Source organism: Rhinoraja longicauda, chromosome 27 (genome assembly GCF_053455715.1).
Source record: "Rhinoraja longicauda isolate Sanriku21f chromosome 27, sRhiLon1.1, whole genome shotgun sequence".
Taxonomy (NCBI): domain Eukaryota; kingdom Metazoa; phylum Chordata; class Chondrichthyes; order Rajiformes; family Arhynchobatidae; genus Rhinoraja; species Rhinoraja longicauda.
In genome coordinates, this window is record NC_135979.1 from 27,141,998 (window position 1) to 27,163,973 (window position 21,976).

The window sequence follows — 21,976 nt, forward strand, 5'->3', positions numbered from 1 at the left end:
CCTCACTCCCCATCCTTTATGCCCTCTCTTCTCTCTCCCTCCTCCTCCTCCTTACTAAATCCACCAGAAATGACACCTGGCAATTTCTTGGATTCTGGAGAAGGCATTGAAGGTAGAATGGATCAGAGAAGTACAATCTCCTGCTCTTTTCTTTCATCCTTTCATTGCCTTTTCTTCATCCAGCGGGGGGAGAGAGGAGAGAGGCTAATGACGAGTGGGGAGACTAATGAAGAGGGCAAAAGGCTGACGAAAAATATTCCACAATCTGAGGCCACGGCAGCCGAGGGCATAATGATGAGTTGGTGCAACGAAGGAAGGCGGCAGGAAGATGGGCAAGGCCCCAGATGGAGCAACATAGAACATCGTGATATCATATCATATCATATCATATATCTACAGCCGGAAACAGGCCTTTTTCGGCCCTCCAAGTCCGTGCCGCCCAGTGATCCCCGTACATTAACACTATCCTACACCCACTAGGGACAATTTTTACATTTACCCAGCCAATTAACCTACATACCTGTACGTCTTTGGAGGTATAAAAATAATTGGATGTCTCCATGGGTTTTCATGCCTTTCGAGCAGCCTTAGTTACAATTTTATTATCTGTATCTAGAAGCAAAATCCCAAGACTGAGAGTTCTGTAAATTAACAGAAAGGTAGAAGAATGGCAGACGCATTGGTACAAAGTAGATTACCCGCTGCGTTTTGCAGTAGTGCCGGTAACTCCTGTGTGTTGTAATTAAGGGGAACTGATCAGTAGGAGGCTTTGGAGTTTGTGGGCTGTAAGTGATTTAATGTTAGGGCAAGCCAGGCATGTTTATTCATGCTGCCTCAGTCTCGGTGTTTGGCTACATCTTAAGCAAAACCCCTCAACAGCTGTGATGGACTCAGTCCACAGTGTAACCATTAACCCATAAAGATTTGACAGGAACCTGAGCAGCAACTTTTTCACTCAGCGGGTGTTGGGCATCTGGAATGAGCTGCCAGAGGAGACGGTTGAGGCATTGTAAAGACATTTGGATGGAGACAGGCTAGGAAAGATTTAGAAGGATATGGGTCAAACATGGACAAATGGAACAAACTCAGATGGGCCATCTTTGTTGTCATGAACAAGTTGGGATGAAGTGTGGGAAAATAACTGCAGATGCTGGTTCAAATCGAAGGTATCACAAAATGCTGGAGTAACTCAGCGGGTCAGGCAGCATCTCAGGAGAGAAGGAATGGGTGGGTTTCGGGTCGAGACCCTTAGAAGGGCGGCACGGTGGCACAGCGGTAGAGTTGCTGCCTTACAGTGAATGCAGCGCCGGAGACTCAGGTTCGATCCTTTCTACGGGCGCCGTCTGTACGGAGTTTGTACGTTCTCCCCGTGACCTGCGTGGGTTTTCTCCGAGATCTTCGGTTTCCTCCAACACTCCAAAGACGTACAGGTTGTAGGTTAATTGGCTGGGCAAATGTTAAAAATTGTCCCTAGTGTGTGTAGGATAGTGTTAATGTGCGGGGATCGCTGGGCGGCACGGACCCGGTGGTGAGGAATATTATCTGTGTGGTGGACATCCATCTACTATTCTATGCAATTTCTTGTGGTCTTGGGCAGTCGTTCCCAAACCAAGCTGTGATGCAACGGGCAATATGTTTTCTGCGCACATCTGTAGAGGTCCATAAGAGTCATTGGCGACATGCCCAAGTTCCTCCGTCTCCTAAGGATCTAGAGGAATTGGTGTGTCTTCTCGGCTGTTGCATCAAGTGGTTGGTCCATGGCATTGGTAATACTAATGCCAAGGAACCAGGCTCACAACCATTTCCATTTTGGCATCATTGGTGCAGATTGGGGTAAATATTCCACCAAGCTTCCCAAAGTGGATGTCTAGCTCCTTCATCTGGCCTACGTTGAGGAAGAAGTTGTTGCCTTTCTACGCTCTTTCTTTCCAAGCTCTTAATCTCCTTCTTGTGCTCTGCCTCATCATTGTTCGAGGTGGGGATCTGCAAACTTGGGATGGAAGTAAAGCAGACTTGTGACCACCGTATTACTAAGTTCCCTATCTCCTTCCTGTACTTTGTCTTGTCATTGTCCCTGATCCAATCCACCACACTGGTGCCATCTGAAAACTTGTAGATGGAGTTTGGGCCAAATTTTCTGTACATTTGTGTGACTCTAACCCTGATCTAAACTCTGCGTTGCAAACGATAGATATTATCTGAGATTAATCACTGCCGCATAACGACAGCCATACACTTGCAGGCTCTACAGATGGATCTTTGTTGGAATTTCAACATATATTTGGTAGTGCACTAGACTTATGCCTAGATGCTCCATGGACATCACTACATGGAGACCCTCGGAGTATCTTTTGATCAGACCTACTGGCTTTATCTTGCACGAAGCATTATTCACGTTATTCCCTTTATCACGTAACTGTACCCTATGGATGTCTCGATTGTAATCATGCATTGTCTTTCCACTGTGTGGTTAGCACGCAGCAAAAGCTTCTGCACTGTACATGTGACAATAAACTAAAGTCAAACTCATATGTTGTTGGCAGAACTATTCTCCGTATGGCATGGCATTCCCTGAGCGAACCGTTTCAACACGGTCTTTAATAAGCAAAACATCTCAAAAAGATTTTAACACAAACTTGACACACAACGCTGCCTTATCATATTCTGCTGCTTTCAGGATTGTCACAAGTTGGGACTGGATTGTTATCCACCTGTGCTTTTATCACTTCAACAAGCTAATTACTCTGGAATTTCGTCGGTAAATACATACCATATTCCTTTGATGGTGGAGGTGCTTTGAGCAGTCGGCCTGGGAGTCCAGGCATGGTTACAACTGAATAGGTTGTTGCACAATAAACCATACTTATTCTTCCAATCGATTGCAGGGAGACAATATATTTCCAGCTCATCCTAAGTTATCAGAGTGGAGTTTCAGCAATTCTTGCGGCCTTTCCGGTCGATAAAAGGAGAGGGTCTAATTGTTATTGACCCTGTTGTCAAGGAGTTATTATAGTTGAGTCAGGGTTTTATTTTCACATTGAGAATACACTCCAAAATGTTTTTCTGATTTTGCTCTGACATTTTTCCCTGTTGTTTAATTTATGGAGTCAGCTCTTTGATGCTGATGAGTGCTTTTCTGGAAACTCCTTATTTTGGTTGTGTCCTTCTCATCGTTCCCCTGTCTTTACGTCATTTCCAGTTCTTATTTATTGCATGGGGATTTTGGTTCTGCAAGCATAAAAGGTTTGGTGGCTTCTTGCATTACTCCATGCTGTGCAGAAGCGTTGTTAAACAGCATTTGTTGATTAAAGTGGGATTTGACCATTTGTGCATTGGGACGTTTAAGGATTCTTGCGATCCAGCCTGGTACTGAGGCAACAGGGTTCAAAGACGTACAGGGTTTGTAGGTTACTTGGCTGGGCAAATGTAAAAAATTGTCCCTAGTGTGTGTGGGATCTCTGGGCGGCGCGGGCCCGGTGGGCCGAAGGGCCTGTTTCTGCGCTGTATCTCTAAATCTAAAAATCTAAACAGACCTCAGCACTGTCATGGGGTTATACAGCACAGAAACAAACCCTTTGTCCCAACTCATCCATGCTGACCAAGATGCCCGTCTAAACTAGACCCATTTGACCTTGTTTGGCCCATGCCCCTCTAAATCTTTCCCATCCAAGTGAAGGCCCTGTCCCAGTTAGGCGTTTTTTAAGGCGACTGCCGGCGACTGTCACAGTCTTAGCAGGTCGCCGAAAAACCTGTGACTGGACCCCCCCCCCCACGACAATGTCTACGACAAGTTACAACAACCAACCACCTAGTCGACGTCAAGCTACGGCAAGCTACCGACAACCGGCGACCCAATCGTCGCAAGTAGAACGTCGTAGTTAGGTAGTACGACAACCTACGACGACACCTACGACAACCTACCACCACAGAGGCAACAACCTACGACAACCGAAGTCATCCTACATCCACCCGTGACAAGCTACGACCCTGAAGACTGAAGACAACTGAAGACAATTCATGTTTCACCCACTGTCCCTATAAAAGGGGGTGTACGGTTGGGTTTCCAATCATTCTGCATCATGACTATTTGAAAGTGATGCCATGAGAAACTACTCTGAAATACGATAACTTCACACATCAATTTTCCATCAAAATGTCAAGAATTTTCTTTATTGATGTTCATACCAAATGTTTTAAAAGGTTGATGAGAACATACAACAGTGCATACAGAAATATCGTAATAAACTTCAATAAATCTCAACAAACTTCAAACTTCAAACTTTAAAATTCAAACTTTAAACAGAATACAAGTGCAAAAACATACAAAACCTAACATCATTAATGGACACCTTACACTGATGGGTGATCAGATCAAGTCCACACTTGGAATTCGCCGAAGTCAGCACCAGCGACAACCTACTTCACCTGACGACAACCTACTTCACCAGACGTCAACCAGACGCCAACCTGGCTACAACCTACGACAGCGCCCTCATCAGGAGATGTCAAGCTACGCTCATTGGCGTCAAACCAACAGTCGCCGAAATTATTAAGCCTTCGCAAAATCCAGCAGCGACCAGAAAAACGCTACGACTCTTTGGAGACAACTCACGACCGTGCCCGCGACACCCCGGCGACCGTGTGGCGACAGCCTAGTCGCCTGTAGTCGCCTAAAACATCGCCGAACTGGGACAGGGGCTTAACTGACTAAATTAATTTTAAACACCAAAAGCTGGAGTAACTCTGCGGGTCAGACAGCATCGCTGGAGAGACGTGTCTCACCTACTCCTTTTCTCCAGAGATGCTTTCTGACCCGCTGAGTTACCCCAGCTTTTTGTGACCATCTTTGGTTTAAACCAGCATCTGCAGTTCCTTCCTACACTATAAATTATTTTAAAGGTTTTTGTTGTGCCTGCCTCAACACTCTCATTCCATATACCCATCGCCTTGTGTAAAGAAGTTGGCCCCTCAAGTCCTTTTTAAATCTTTCCCCTCGCACTTTAAACCTATGCGCTCTAGTTATGAATCTCCCTCCTGTGCGTTCAACTTATCCTTGCAGCACTTGATTTAATATACTTCTGTAAGGTTCCCCATCAGTGTCCTTCTTTGCAAGGAATAAAGTCCTAATCTGCCCGATCTCGCTCTATAATTCTGGCCCTCTGGCCCTCTGGCCCTCTGGCCCTCTGGTACTGCCAATATTCTTGCATATCTTCCTCGCCCTTTTTCCAGCATACTAATGACTTTCCTAAAACAGGGTAACCACGACTGCACTCCATGTGTGGCCTCACCAACGTCATGTACGATGCAACATATCATCCCAACTCTGGCACTAAATCTCCTGACTGACAAAAGGCGATGTGCCAAAATGTCACCTCTACCACCCTGTGACGCCATTTTCAAGAAACCATGTACTTGTACTCCTAGACCCTTCTGTCCAACAACTTTCCCCTGTTGTTCACTGTGAAAATGTTGTCCTAGTTTGACTTCCTGAAATCCAACACCTTGCACTGATCTGAGTCAATGCCATTTGCCATTCTCTGACCCACATGCCCACCTGATCAAGATCCCATTGTAATTGTTCACTGAAACCACCTACCGTAGTGTCTTCTGGAAACGTTCTAACTGTGCCTTGCACGTTCTGATTTAAATAATTTATATAAATGATGAGCAGCAATGGGCCCAGGAACCCTGTGGCACCTCACAAGTCTCAGGCCTCCAGCCCCAGAAACAACCCTTACCATTCCCCATATGGACCATACAACATAGGAACAGAATACCTCATCTTTGGTACTTAATATATTCGCGTCAATTCCTTAGCTTCTATGATATTTTCTAAGGGATCTTTTCTGGTCGACAATAAACCTACCAGCATGACTTTGGGATGCGGGAAGAAGCCAAAGGAAATCGACATATTCATGGGGCAAATGTGCAAACTCCACAAAGACAGCACCTGAGATTAATTCTCTTGGTGTAGGTTAATTCTCTTGGTGTATGTGTAAATTGTCCCTTGTGTGTGTCGGGTGGTGTTAATGTACGGGGATCGCTAGTCGGTGCGGACTCGTTGGACCGAAGGGCCTGTTTCCGCGCCGTATCTCTGAAGGATCAAGTCTTGGTCACTCGATCCAGCAGCACCAACTGTAGGCAGCAGCAATAACTGCTCCACCATAGTGCAGCACCATTGAAATTCCCCAATGGCTTGGCAGAATCCAAGCCCCGTTCGCTACATGCGTCAGATGGGGCTGATCTGGAGGGGGGGAGTGTGGGCAGGAGGTACTGCAGCGTTTGCCTGCGCTCGGAGCTCAGGCCTGTGCATGCAACAGCTGAACAGGCGACCTTCAATTTGTCCATTTTATTTTCAGCTTGTCCATCGGGAACCTACAAGTCATCGGCTCAAGAAAGCGAATGCTCGTGGTGCCCGGAGCACAGTCGCACCGAGGAAGCAGCATCCATCCAGTGTTCCTGTAGGGATGATTACTACAAGCTTCTCTCAGACCCTGCACCGGCTCCCTGCACCAGTAAGTCCAGCACTGATGATTAGTTCTTGCATACGTTGATATTAGAACAAAGGAGAAAATAACCTCGAGGAGATTTCGCAATGGAGCAGCCACTTAACTGCTTTAGATCCCAGAAATGGTCGGGTTAACATACTGGGTCTGTACTCGCTGGAGTTTAGAAGGATGAGGGGGGGACCTCATTGAAACTTACCGAATAGTGAAAGGCCTGGATAGAGTGGATGTGGAGAGGATGTTTCCACTAGTGGGAGAGTCTAGGACCAGAGGCCACAGCCTCAGAATAAAAGGACGTACCTTTAGAAAAGAGATGGGGAAAATTGTATTTCGTCAGTGGATGGTGAATCTGTGGAATTCATTGCCACAGATGGCTGTGGAGGCCAAGTCAGTGGATATTTTTAAGGCAGAGACTGACAGAATTTTGATTAGCAAAGGGGTTATGGAGAGAAGGCAGGAGAATGGGGTTGGGGGTGAACGATAGATCAGACAAGTTTGTGAACCCTGCAGTTGTTTACAATCCAACGGTATGACCATTGAATTCTCCAATTTGAGAAAACACCCCCTCCCCCTTTTCTCCCCTCTCTTCACTGTGCCCATCCATTTCTCCCACTGTCCCAGCCCTCGATCCACTTCCCCCATTCCCTCCACCACTTCCCCTCCTTCCGGCTTCACATTTCGCTCCTCATCACCCTCTCTGCACCCTTTTGTCTCCTCGTCATCTCATCCCTTCGTCCACCCACCTTCCAATCAACCCCCCCTCATCTGTATCCACTTACTCTTGCCGGGCTTTATCCTGCCCCTCCAGCTTTTTCTCCCTGACTATGAAGAGTTGAAAGATGGCTCTCGACCAAACATCACCCATCCATGAGATGCTGCCTTACTGAGATGCTGAGTTACTCAAGCTTTTTCATATCATATCATATCATATATATACAGCCGGAAACAGGCCTTTTCGGCCCACCAAGTCCGTGCCGCCCAGCGATCCCCGCACATTAACACTATCCTACACACACTAGGGACAATTTTTACATTTACCCAGCCAATTAACCTACATACCTGTACGTCTTTGGAGTGTGGGAGGAAACCGAAGATCTCGGAGAAAACCCACGCAGGTCACGGGTAGAACGTACAAACTCCGTACAGACGGCCCCCTAGTCAGGATCGAACCTGAGTCTCCGGCGCTGCATTCGCTGTAAGGCAGCAACTCTACCGCTGCGCCACCGTGCCACCCTTTTTGTGTTTTTTTTTTGTTGTAAAACAGCATCTGCACTTCCTTATGTCTCTAAATATATTTAAATGGTTACACAGGATAATTCTGTGCTATTCACATCTTGGTGTGCTTTTGCATTTGTGGTTGCACGCCAGGAAAATCAGAGTGCGTTCTGGCAAGTGTAAGGCTCAATAAAAATAACAGGCAAAGGCGGCCCAATCATTATATGATTGACTTCGCATTTTCTTGGACCTGTGAGGATGCTCATAAGGTCATAAGTGATAGGAGCAGAATTAGGCCATTCGGCCCATCAAGTCTACTCCGCCATTCAATCATGGCTGATCTATCTCTCCCTCCTAACCCCATTCTCCTGCCTTCTCCCCATAACCTCTGACACCTGTACTAATCAAAAATCTATTTATCTCTGCCTTAAAAATTATCCACTGACGGCCTCCACAGCCTTCAGTGGCAAACAATTCCACAGATTCACCACTCTTTGACTAAAGAAATTTCTCCGCATCTCCTTCCTAAAAGAACCTCCTTTCATTCTCAGGCTGTGACCTCTAGTCCTAGACTCTCCCACTAGTGGAAACATCCTCTCCACATCCACTCTATCCAAACCTTTCACTATTCTGCATGATTCAACGAGGTCCCCCCTCATTCTTCTAAACTCCAGCGAGTACAGGCCCAGTGCTGACAAACGCTCATCATAGGTTAACCTACTCATTCCTGGGATCATTCTTGTAAACCTCCTCTGGACCCTCTCCAGACCCAGCACATCCTTCCTCAGATATGGTGCCCAAAATTGCTCCCAATATTCCAAAAGCGGCTTTATCAGTGCCTTATAGAGCCTCAGCATTACATCCCTGTTTTTGTATACAAGCCCTCTTGAAATAAATGCTAGCATTGAGTTTGCTTTCTTTACTACCGTTTCGACTTGCAGATGAACCTTTTGGGAATCCTGCACCACCATTCTCAAGTCCCTTTGCACCTCTGATTTCTGGATTTTCTCCCCATTTAGAAAATAATCTACGCCTTTATTCCTACTACCAAAATGCATGACTCCACACTTTGCTACAATATATTCCACCTGCCACTTCTCTGCCCACTCTCCCAACCTGTCCAAGTCCTTCGGCAGAGTCCCAGCTTTCTCTACACTACCTGCCCCTCCACCTATTTTCGTACCATCCACAAACTTGGCCACAAAGCCTTCAATCCCGTCGTCCAAATCATTAATATACAACGTGAAGAGCAGCGTTCCCAGCACCGAGCCCTGCGGAACTCCGCTAGTCACTGGCAGCCAAGCAGAAACAGCCCCCTTTATTGCCACTCTTTGTCTTCTGCAATCCAGCCAACCTGCTATCCATGCTAGTGTCTGCCCTTTGATACCATGAGGTCTCATCTACCTAAGCAGCCTAATGTGTGGAACCTTATCAAAGGCTTTCTGAAAATCTAAGTAAACAACATCTACTGACTCTCCTTTGTCTGTCCTGCTATTTACTTCTTCAAAGAGTTCCGGCAAATTTGTCAAGCAAGACCTCCCCTTCACCAAGCCATGCTGACTTTGGCCTATTTTATCGTGGACTTCTAGGTGCTCCGTCATCTCATCCTTTATAATGGACTCCAATGTTACCAACCACCAAAGTCAGCCTCCAGTTCCCACTCTTCTGCTTTGCTCCCTTCTTGTGCAGCGGGGTAATATTGGCAATGTTCCAATCACCTGGGCCTCTCCTGTCACTAGTGATTCTTGAAATATCACTGTCAATGCCTCCACAATCTCTGAAGCCTCCTCTATCTGAGCATTGGGAACGTGAACATCTGCTGGTCTGTGCCCTTCAGTTTATGAAACACACTCCTCCTGGGCAGAGTGATCGTGGTGCAGAGCCATGTTCACTTAGAGTCATCGAGTCATACGGTGATAGTGTGGGGAAGCAGGCCCTTCGGCCCGACTTGTCCACACTGGCCAACATGTCCCAGCTACACTAGTCCCACCTGCCTGCGCTTGGTCCATATCCCACAAAACCTGTCCTATCCATATCCCTGCCTAACCGTTTCTTAAATTTTGGGATCGTCCCAGCCTCAACTACCTCCTCTGGCAGCTTGTTCCATGCACCCACCACCCTTTGTGTGAAAAAGTCACCCCTCAGATTCCTATTAAATCTTTTCCCCTTCACCTTAAACCCATGTCCTGCGGTCCTCGAATCCATGACTGTGGGCAAGAGACCCCTATAGGCGCAGCGGTAGAGTTGCTGCCTTACAGCGAATGCAGCGCCGGAGACTCTGGTTCGATCCTGACTACGGGCGCCGTCTGTACGGAGTTTGTACGTTCTCCCCGTGACCTGCGTGGGTTTTCTCCGAGATCTTCGGTTTCCTCCCACACTCCAAAGACCTACAGGTTTGTAGGTTAATTGACTAGGTAAATGTAAAAAAAAAATTGTCCCTAGTGTGTGTAGGATAGTGTTAATGTGCGGGGATCGCTGGGCGGCACGGACTCGGTGGGCCGAAGGGCCTGTTTCCGCGCTGTATCTCTAAATCTAAATCTAAATCTAAATCTCTCCTGATTGTATACACCTCTTTAAGACCAAGATAAGATAAGACTCCTGCTTTCGGAGACAAGGGACTGGAAACCTGAGGAACTCAGTGGGTCAGGCAGCATCTGGAGAGGGAGTGGACTGGTGATGCTACTGTTTGGGACCCGTCTTCAGTCGGCTGCCCATTCCCTCCCCAAAATGCTATTTGACACGCTGGTACCCCAGCATGTTGTATTATAGACAATAGACAATAGGTGCAGGAGGAGGCCATTCGGCCCTTCGAGCCAGCACCGCCATTCAATGTGATCATGGCTGATCATTCTCAATCAGTACCCCGTTCCTGCCTTCTCCCCATACCCCCTGACTCCGCTATCCTTAAGAGCTCTATCTAGCTCTCTCTTGAATGCATTCGGAATGTATTCTGCTCACTTCAGCATTTGATCCTTTTTAACATTCAATAGCTTGAATAGTTACTTTGGTTTAGGTTTGCAGATGGTCCATGGCAACCATCACCCTTTTTATGTTATCTCGATTTCTCGTCCACTCCCTGCAGAGTGGGGACAATTCTACTGCGGTCAATTAACCTACAAACCCGCAATGTGGGGAGGGTGTGGAGGGAAACCGGAGCACCCGGAGGAAACCCATGCAGCCACGCGGAGAACGAGCAGGCTCCACACAGAACAGCACCCTTAGTCAGGATCGAACCCTAGGTCTCTCGCGCTGTGAGGCAGCAGCTCGTCAGGAACTTGCTTTAGTCTGAATTTGAGCTTCCGACCTAAAATGTCACCTATCCATATTCTCCAGAGATATAGAAACAAGGAACTGCAGATGCTGGTTTTACAAAAGAAGACAGAAAGTACTGGAGCAACTCAGAGGGTCAGGAAGCATCTCTGGAGAAGAGGAAGGGGTGACATTTTGGGTCGGGACCCTCCTCCGGTTAGATGCTGCCTGACCCGCTGGGCTCCTCCAGCACTTTGTGTCTTTTGTTGTAAACCAGCATCTGCAGTTCCTTGTGTCTCTGGTAAATGCCACTCTTCTGGTGAAAAGAGTTAGTAAAGGCCCCTTTAACAATCCCAGTGCCTCAACGAGCCCTGCACGTTATTGCCAATGCATAAAGACCGAGACTGAATGCCCTAATGATGAGGAGATAGACACAAAATGCTGGTGTAACTCAGCAGACCAGGGAGCATCTCTGAAGAGATGGAATGGGTGACGTTTCGGGTCGAGACCCTTCTTCGGGCTGATGTTAGGGGATTGGGCGGTACAGAAATAAAAAGGAGTCAGAGATGGTAAGACTAGTGGGAGAACTGGGACGGGGGAGGGGATGGAGAGAGAAGGTTAACTAGGGCTACCTGAAGTTAGAGAAGTCAATGTTCATACCGCTGGGGTGTAAGCTATCCAAGCAAAATATGAGGTGCTGTTCCTCCAATTTGCGCTGGGCCTCAAAATGAGATTCCATTAGTTATCAAATGAGGCTGTGGGTGACTGTGACTTGTACAGGAGACGGAGTCATTGGGCTGACCGAGTGCAAGTAGTGCTGGACAGGTGTGCCTCTCACCTGAGTGGCTGCTCCATTGATTGGAACCTGGCCTTGGGTAAGGTCCACGATGTCGCTCAGTACAACATACCAATGGATCCTTTATAGATATCAGTTGATTTCCGATTAAATGCCAAAATCGCTGAGAAGAATAAAATATTTATTGCCTGCATAAATATTTCACATCCTATCACTGGAGTTGTTTATGACCAAGAACAAATATTAATCTCCCTTACTCCACTCCTGATTTGACTTAATTTAATCAGCAGAAAGTCAAATAAAATATGGACCAAGATAGACAGAAAATGCTGGAGTAACTCAGCAGGTGAGACAGCATCTCTGGAGAGATGGAATCGGTGACGTTTCAGGTCAGAATCTTTCTTCAGACTTCAGTCCTCAGAAACGTCACCTGTTTCTATTCTCCAGAGATGCTGCCTGACCCGCTGAGTTACTCCAGCGATATGTGTCTATCTTCGGTATAAACCAACATCTGCAGTTCCTTCCTATACAAAATATGAACTAACATGGCTGTCCCAAACCCGTCAGCTAGTTTAGCTTAGAGATACAGCGGGGAAACAGGCCCTTCGGCCCACCAAGTCCGCACCGACCAGCGATCCCCGCACATTAACACTATCCTACACACACTAGGGACAATTTGCAATTATACCAAGCCAATTAACCTACAAACCTGTACGTCCTTGGAGCGTGGGAGGAAACCGAAGATTTTGGAGGAAACCCACGCAGGTCGTGGGGAGAACGTACAAACTCCGTACAGACAGCACCCGTGTCTCCGGTACTGAAAGTGCTGTAAGGCAACAACTCTACCGCTGTGCCACCGTAGTGTGCAGACGAACCATGCCATGGAGCAAAAGATTATTCTAAGCCACCCCCAACCCTGCAACCTCACTCCAATGTAACATGTGCTACTAAAGCTCTTCAGATCGTTCACCTTGTCATGGTGAAGAGGCTTGCGTGCCCCCATGATTCTGAGAGCGATGGCGTCGGAAGCACTAGCTTCTGGTAGGGCCACCCATAGCAGTAAGGTCGAGAATGAGGGTCCAGACTAAGAACGATCCGACCTACAAGACCTCAGCCTCAGACCAGGCGGACAAAGTTATCACGAACTCAACGGCTGTGAAGGCGGATGAAGGCTGCAACAGATCTATCAGCTCCAATCGTCTTGGTTCCCTTGCCATTGGAATTAGATTTTTTTTAGAGATACAGCGCGGAAACAGGCCCTTCGGCCCACCGAGTCCGCTTCCCAGCGATCCCCGCACATTAACACTATCCTACACACACTAGGGACAATTTTTACATTTACCCAGTCAATTAACCTACATATCTGTATGTCTTTGGAGTGTGGGAGGAAACCGAAGATCTCGGAGAAAACCCACGCAGGTCACGGGGAGAACGTACAAACTGCGTACAGATGGCACCCGTAGTCAGGATCGAACCTGAGTCTCCGGCGCTGCATTCGCTGTAAGGCAGCAACTCTACCGCTGCGCCACCGTGCCGCCCTATTTGTGAAGGACCGTGTGCTTCTTGGAGTGCAACATCAAGTACACGTTAAACAAACACACGCACAGGCGTCTTCGTTCTGACATCGGAACGTAGACCAACATCCTCGACCTCGAGGGATAGCACGAGGAACTGAAGAAGGGTCCCGACCCGAAGCATCACCTGTCAATTCCCTCCACATCTGCTGCCTGACCCACTGACTTACTCCAGCAATCTATGTTTTTATCTGGATTGTAGCAATGTTTCTTTTTCATTCTGGATAGTAAGTAGTGAAACTTTTTTGCTGATCTGACCTTTGTCTAAAATACACATTCTTCACATTGGAAAAAGACTCCACCACAACACACAAAGTTCCAAGCAGTGTACGATGCTGGTTTATATTGATAGGTGTTTGCATTATCAAAGAGCAAGGTCTTTCAAGCATTGCACAATCGATCTTTAAATGGAAACAATAGTTCCGGCAGTGAAGCATTCGGATCAGCTGCAAAGTCTCACCATCTTTAACCTAACAAAAGCTTTTCAATAGACAATAGACAATAGACAATAGGTGCAGGAGTAGGCTATTCAGCCCTTCGAGCCAGCACCGCCATTCAATGCGATCATGGCTGATCACTCTCAATCAGTACCCCGTTCCTGCCTTCTCCCCATACCCCCTCACTCCGCTATCCTTAAGAGCTCTATCCAGCTCTCTCTTGAAAGCATCCAACGAACTGGCCTCCACTGCCTTCTGAGGCAGAGAATTCCACAACTTCACCACCCTCTGACTGAAAAAGTTCTTCCTCATCTCTGTTCTAAATGGCCTAACCCTTATTCTTAAACTGTGGCCCCTTGTTCTGGACTCCCCCAACATTGGGAACATGTTATCTGCCTCTAATGTGTCCAATCCCCTAATTATCTTATATGTTTCAATAAGATCCCCCCTCATCCTTCTAAATTCCAGTGTATACAAGCCCAATCGCTCCAGCCTTTCAACATACGACAGTCCCGCCATTCCGGGAATTAACCTAGTGAACCTACGCTGCACGCCCTCCATAGCAAGAATATCCTTCCTCAAATTTGGAGACCAAAACTGCACACAGTACTCCAGGTGCGGTCTCACCAGGGCCCTGTACAACTGTAGAAGGACCTCTTTGCTCCTATACTCAACTCCTCTTGTTACGAAGGCCAACATTCCATTGGCTTTCTTCACTGCCTGCTGTACCTGCATGCTTCCTTTCATTGACTGATGCACTAGGACACCCAGATCTCGTTGAACTCCCCCTCCTCCTAACTTGACACCATTCAGATAATAATCTGCCTTTCTATTCTTACTTCCAAAGTGAATAACCTCACACTTATCTACATTAAACTGCATCTGCCATGTATCCGCCCACTCACACAACCTGTCCAAGTCACCCTGCAGCCTTATTGCATCTTCCTCACAATTCACACTACCCCCCAACTTAGTATCATCTGCAAATTTGCTAATGGTACATTTAATCCCTTCGTCTAAGTCATTAATGTATATCGTAAATAGCTGGGGTCCCAGCACTGAACCTTGCGGTACCCCACTGGTCACTGCCTGCCATTCCGAAAGGGACCCATTTATCCCCACTCTTTGCTTTCTGTCTGTCAACCAATTTTCTATCCATGTCAGTACCATGTGCCCTAATTTTGCCCACTAATCTCCTATGTGGGACCTTGTCGAAGGCTTTCTGAAAGTCGAGGTACACCACATCCACTGACTCTCCCTTGTCAATTTTCCTAGTTACATCCTCAAAAAATTCCAGTAGATTTGTCAAGCATGATTTCCCCTTCGTAAATCCATGCTGACTCGGAATGATCCCGTTACTGCTATCCAAATGCTCAGCAATTTCGTCTTTTATAATTGACTCCAGCATCTTCCCCACCACTGATGTCAGACTAACTGGTCTATAATTACCCGTTTTCTCTCTCCCTCCTTTCTTAAAAAGTGGGATAACATTTGCTATCCTCCAATCCACAGGAACTGATCCTGAATCTATAGAACATTGAAAAATGATCTCCAATGCTTCCACTATTTCTAGAGCCACCTCCTTAAGTACTCTGGGATGCAGACCATCAGGCCCTGGGGATTTATCAGCCTTCAGTCCCATCAGTCTACCCAAAACCACTTCCTGCCTAATGTGGATTTCCTTCAGTTCCTCCATCACCCTAGGTTCTCTGGCCCCTAGAACATTTGGGAGATTGTGTGTATCTTCCTCAGTGAAGACAGATCCAAAGTAACGGTTTAACTCGTCTGCCATTTCTTTGTTCCCCATAATAAATTCCCCTGCTTCTGTCTTCAAGGGACCCACATTTGCCTTGACTATTTTTTTCCTCTTCACGTACCTAAAAAAACTTTTGCTATCCTCCTTTATATTATTGGCTAGTTTACCCTCGTACCTCATCTTTTCTCCCCGTATTGCCTTTTTAGTTAACTTTTGTTGCTCTTTAAAAGAGTCCCAATCCTCTGTCTTCCCACTCTTCTTTGCTATGTTATACTTCCTCTCTTTAATTTTTATGCTGTCCCTGACTTCCCTTGTCAGCCACAGGTGTCTCTTATTCCCCTTAGAGTCTTTCCACCTCTTTGGAATAAATTGATCCTGCAACCTCTGCATTATTCCCAGGAATACCTGCCATTGCTGTTCTACCGTCTTCCCTGCTAGGGCCTCCTTCCAATCAATTTTGGCCAGCTCCTGCCTCATGCCTCTGTAATCCCCTTTGCTATACTGTAATACCGACACTTCCGATTTTCCCTTCTGCCTTTCCATTTGCAGAGTAAAACTTATCATGTTGTGATCACTGCCTCCTAATGGCTCTTTTACCTCTAGTCCCCTTATCAGATCAGGATCATTACACAACACTAAATCCAGAATTGCCTTCTCCCTGGTAGGCTCCAGTACAAGCTGTTCTAAGAATCCATCTTGAAGGCACTCTACAAACTCTCTTTCCTGGGGTCCATTTCCAACCTGATTTTCCCAGTCTACCTGCATGTCCAAGCGGAAGTGGCGGCGCCTAACGGCAGCGGCTCGCGAGCAGTCTGTTCGTCTTTTTTCCTTTTTTTTGTTGTGTGTCGGTGTTGGGATGGTTTTTGTATTTTTTTTGGTTGTGTATGTGTGGGGGGTAGTGGTGTGGGTGGGGGGGGTGGTGGTGTGGGTGGGGGAAACTTTTCTCTTCCTCACGGCGCGGGGTGCGGCTCGGCTGCTGGGCCTAACATCGCCCGGTGCGGCTCGGCCGCTGGACTTTACATCGCCCGGTGCGGCTTGGCCGCTGGACTTAACAGTGCCCGGTGCGGCTCGGCCGCGGGACTTTTCATCGCCCGGTGCGGCTTTGCCGCGGGACTTTACATCGCTGGTGCGGCTCGGCCGCTGGACTTAACAGTGCCCGGTGCGGCTCGGCCGCGGGACTTTTCATCGCCCGGTGCGGCTCGGCCGCGGGACTTTACATCACTGGTGCGGCTCGGCCGCTGGACTTAACAGTGCCCAGTGCAGCTCGGCTGCGGGGCCTAACGTCGCCCGGTGCGGCTCGGCCGCGGGACTTTACATCGCCCGGTGCGGCTCGGCCGCGGGACTTTTCATCGCTGGTGCGGCTCGGCCGCTGGACTTAACATCGCCCGGTGCGGCTCGGCCACGGGACTTAGCTGCGCAAGGCTTGGTCGCGGGGCCTTTCATCGCCAGGCTCGGCCGCGAGACGTTTCAGCGCCCGGTGCAATTCGGCCATGGGGACTTCCACCCCCTTGCGGGGACTGTGCGGGTCGGTCGGGGACGAGCTGTCTGTCCGTGGGCGTGGGGAAGAGAGTGGAAGTTTTGTTGCCTCCATCACAGTGAGGGGGTGTTTGGAGTCACTGTGATGGACGTTTGTGTTGGGGTCATGTGTCTTGTGTTCTTTTTTTGTTCTTGACTGCTATGTAGTTTCGTTCGGTACCTCGGTACCGAATGACAAATAAAGCTCTGTTATACTGTTGAAAAAATCTCCCATAACCACCGTAGCATCACATTTTTGACACGCCAATTTTATCTCCTGATTCAACTTGCACCCTATGTCAAGGCTACTGTTTGGGGGCCTATAGATAACTCCCATTAGGGTCTTTTTACCCTTACAATTTCTCATTTCTATCCATACTGATTCAACATCTCCTGATTCTATGTCACCCCTTGCAAGGGAATGAATATCATTCCTTACCATCAGAGCAACCCCACCCCCTCTGCCCACCTGTCTGTCTTTTCTATACGTTGTGTACCCCTGAATATTCAGTTCCCAGCTCTGGTCCTCTTGTAGCCATGTCTCAGTGATCCCTACAACATCATACTTGCCCATGACTAACTGAGCCTCAAGCTCATCCACTTTATTTTTTATACTACGCGCATTTAAGTACAACACTTTAACTTCTGTATTTACCTCCCCTCTCACATCGTTCACAATTGGCCCTGCCCTTAATTTCTTTTGCCCTCTAGAACTTCTGTTCCCATTCTTCCGAGAGTCTTTTGCAATATCTCCTGTATTCCCTTTTACCTCATCTTCATATTCACAATTTGTTAACCCCTCCCCCCCACTACTTAGTTTAAAGCCACAGGTGTCACACTAGCAAACCTGCCTGCCAGAATGTTTGTCCCCCTGCTGTTAAGATGCAACCCGTCCCTTTTGTACAAGTCACCCCTAGCCCAGAAGAAATCCCAGTGGTCCAGAAATCTAAATCCCTGTTCTCTGCACCAGTCCCTCAGCCATAAATTCATACCCTCTATCTCTCTGTTCCTGGCCTCACCAGCACGAGGTACCGGTAGCAGTCCAGAGATAACCACCTTTGACGTCCTACTTCTCAGTGTTTTTCCCAACTCTCTAAACTCCCACTGTAGCACCTCCTTCCTCTTCCGCCCGACGTCATTCGTGCCCACGTGCACAACGACTTCAGGTTGATCGCCTTCCCTCACTAGGATTTTCTGAAGCCGGTCTGTGATGTGTTGAACCCTGGCACCAGGGAGGCAACAGACCATCCTCAAGTCCCTCCTGCTGCCACAGAATCTTCTGTCCGTCCCTCGGACTATGGAGTCACCGACCACTACGGCTCTTCCAGACTTCGGTCTCCCCTGTCGAGTATCCTTGCCAACAGGTCCGCCACTCGGACTGGAAACGTCTTCTGCCCCGACAGTTCCCAAGAGGGTATACCTATTTGCAATAGGCACAGCCACTGGGGTCTCCTGTAGTCCATGTCCACTCCCCCCTGAAACAGTCTCCCACCTTCGCTCGACCTGGACCCTTGGCGTGACAGCCTCACAATAGGTCCTGTCGAGGAAACTCTCGCATTCCCGGATGGCCCTGAGGTCATCCAACTGCCTCTCCAACTCCACCACACGTCCCTTCAGGAGCTGCACCTGGACACAGTTCTTGCAGGTGTAGCTCCCAGAAGCTCCAGCGACGTCCCTGTCTTCCCACATCCTGCAGGAAACACACTGCACCAACTTTTCCGCCATCACCTTGTGCCTATAACCAGCTCTGGCTTAAAACAATTGTATCCTCCTCACCTCAGCCTCCTCGCCGAAGACTCGCAGCCAAAGACTCGCACTTTTCTCACTGGGCTTATATCACCAATTAAATTGCCTGATTGTCCAATTTACCTGACTTCTCACTTAAACTAGCACTTACTTTTCTGCTCAGCCAACGGGCGTCCTTGCTCTGCTCCCGGACTTTTCAAATTGACTACTAGCTTCCTTTTGGCGCTCTTTTTAAACTGCCTGTTCAACTGTAATTAGCACTTACTTTTCTGCTCAGCCAATGGGCGTCCTTGCTCTGCTCCCGGACTTTTCACTTTACCTTGATACACGTGACAATGAACTAAACAAAACTCAACTCAGCTAATTGTGTAGGATTGTTCCAGCTGTCAACTTCTCTACATCGGCGAGACCAAGCGCAGGCTCGGCGATCGTTTCGCTCAACACCTCCGCTCAGTCCATCTTAACCAACCTGATCTCCCGGTGGCTTAGCACTTCAACTCCCCCTCCCACTCCCAATCTGACTTTTCCGTCCTGGGCCTCCTCCATTGCTAGAGTGAGGCCCAGCGCAAATTGGAGGAACAGCACCTCATATTTCGCTTGGCTAGTTTACACCCCAGCGGTATGAACATTGACTTCTCCAACTTCAGATAGTCCCGGCTTCCCCTCTCTATCCCCTCCCCCTTCCCAGTTCTCCCACCAGTCTTCCTGTCTCCGACTACATCCTATCTTTGTCCCGCCCCCTCCCCTGACATCAGTCTGAAGAAGGGTCTCGACCCGAAACGTCACCCATTCCTTCTCTCCAGAGATGCCGCCTGACCCGCTGAGTTACTCCAGCATTTTGCGTCTACCTTCAACTAATCATGTGTTATGGAGTCAATACCAAGGGCACAGTGATGCAGCTGGTAGAGTTGCTGCCTCATGGCGCCAGAGACCTGGATTTGTTCCTGATCTCGAGTGCAGTCTGTGTGGAGTTTGCATGTCCTCCCTGTGACCGAGTGGGTTTACTCCGGGCGCTCCGGTTTCCTCCCACATCCCAAAGACGTGCGGGTTTGTAGGTTAATTGGCCTCTGTATATTGCCCCCTAGTGTGCAGGGAGTGGATGAGAAAGTGGGATAACACAGAACTGGTGTGAACAGGTGATCGATGATCGGTTCGGACTCGGAGGGGCGGAGGGCCTGTTAGTCATAGTCATACAGCGTGGAAACAGGCCCTCCAGCCCAACTTATCCACAACGGCCACAATGTCCCATCTATGCTAGTCCCACCTGCCAGTGTAGCCCATATCCTTCTAAACCTGTCCTCTACATGTACCTGTCTAATTGTTTCATAACCATTGCGATAATACCTGCCTCAACTACCTCCTCTGGCAGCTCATTCCATAAACCCACCACCCTTTGTGTGAAAAAGTTACCTCTCAGGTTTCTATTAAACCTTTCCCGCCTCACCTTAAACCTATGTCCTCTGGCTCTTGATTCCCCAACCAGGGGCAGGAGGCAAAAGATAAACTGATGAAATGGGCTGAGTATCACGGGCATGGTATAAGATTGGCAATGAAGGGAACAGTTTAGATTATTGTCACGTACGGTGAAAATCATTTGTTGCGTGCTAACCAGTCAGCAGAAAGACAATACATGATTCCAATTGAGCCATTTACAGTGCATCATAGTTAAAATATGAAATGTTTAGTTTAGTTTAGTTTAGAGATACAGCGCGGAAATAGACCCTTCGGCCCACCGGGTCCGCGCCGACCAGCGATCCCCGCACATTAATCCTATCCTACACACACGAGACACAATTTTTAAATTTACCAAGCCTATTAAGCTACAAACCTGTGCGTCTTTAGAGTGTGGGAGGAAACTGAAAATCTTGGAGAAAATCCATGCAGGTCACGGGGAGAACGTACAAACTCCGTACAGACAGCACCAGTGGTCGTGATCGAACCCGGGTCTCCGGCGCTGCAAGCGCTGTGAGGCAGCGACTCTACCGCTGTTGCACCGTGCCGCACTAAACGTTGGTGCAGGAGCGAGGGGCGTTTTGCGGACTGACACTGTTCTTGTTTCCGTTCTCCCACAGAGCCTCCGTCTGCTCCGCAGGAGCTGGGCTACAGCACCAGGCAGTCGGCGCTGCACCTCGCCTGGAGCCCACCGCAGGACAGCGGGGGCCGCGGCGACGTGGCCTACAACGTCCAGTGCACCATGTGCGCCGCCCCTCCCCGGCCGTGCCGGCCCTGCGACGGCCGCGTCGGCTTCCTGCCCCAGCGGCTGGGGCTGGCGGACACCTCGGTCACCGTGGTCAACCTCGCCCCCTACGTCAACTACACCTTCAGGGTGGAAGCTGTGAACGGAGTGTCCAGCCTGAGCCACGCGCCCCGCAGATACGTGGAGATCACCCTGATCATTAGCCAAGGCGGTAAGACCCGGCACTCTATCCCTGCAAATGCATTTCCTTGAATGATTACAACCATTATGCTGTGGGGGCAGGAAGGAAATGTACAACATGCCCTGTGTGTATTCCTGTGTAAGTGTGTACTGTGTAAGTGTATCCTGGTTTGATACGAGGTTGATATTTGTGGCGCTACGACTGTTCAATGATGGGGTAGGATAAGTGGAAGACAGGATGCGAGTGTGTAGCACTTGTTTGAGTGCATTAATCGTCTGGGGATTCCTTGATTTGGTAGATACTGGTGAGAGCAGGTATTGAGAGGGTGGTTCTGGGATGCAGAACTAACTGTTGAGTCTTCCTGAGGTGTCATGGGCCTAACTCAACGAAACACCTGTGAAGGGAGATGCCCACTTAATAACCCCAATGATATGCTTGCATCTATGTGATCGGTTTTTGTGCTTGTTAACATGCAGGTAGTTTATTATTGCATATGGAGTTATTTATTGTCTTTAGCATAAGTTTGTAGATCAGTTTCGATAGAACTTTGGCTCTGGGCTTGGTTTTCTTGGTTGAGTGCTTATCCTGGTGTGAAAGAACAAGTACTTTGTGTTTCAATTGTAATTTACTTTAAACAAATATTACCTTTTTTTTCTGACTGGTGTAATCATTGCTTGTGTTGGGCAACATAGGAACCTGGGATGCTGATCGCCAACCAATGGCTCCAGGCAACTATCGTAACACTTAGACTATTGGAATTTATCATCTTCACCAACGGAAAGATGTGAGAAATGGTCCATATTT

At 48.2% G+C, this 21,976-nt stretch overlaps 1 protein-coding gene across 1 annotated transcript in view; it reads left to right on the forward strand.

The window, feature by feature from the left end:
* The window catches only part of epha10 (EPH receptor A10), a 510,644-nt gene that overhangs the window by 250,289 nt on the left and 238,379 nt on the right, over positions 1 to 21,976 (forward strand). Inside the window, exons 4-5 of the mRNA XM_078423327.1 lie at positions 6,360 to 6,515; positions 20,867 to 21,202. Of these exons, the coding sequence (XP_078279453.1) occupies positions 6,360 to 6,515; positions 20,867 to 21,202 (492 nt within the window). The remainder of the gene's footprint in view (positions 1 to 6,359; positions 6,516 to 20,866; positions 21,203 to 21,976) is intronic.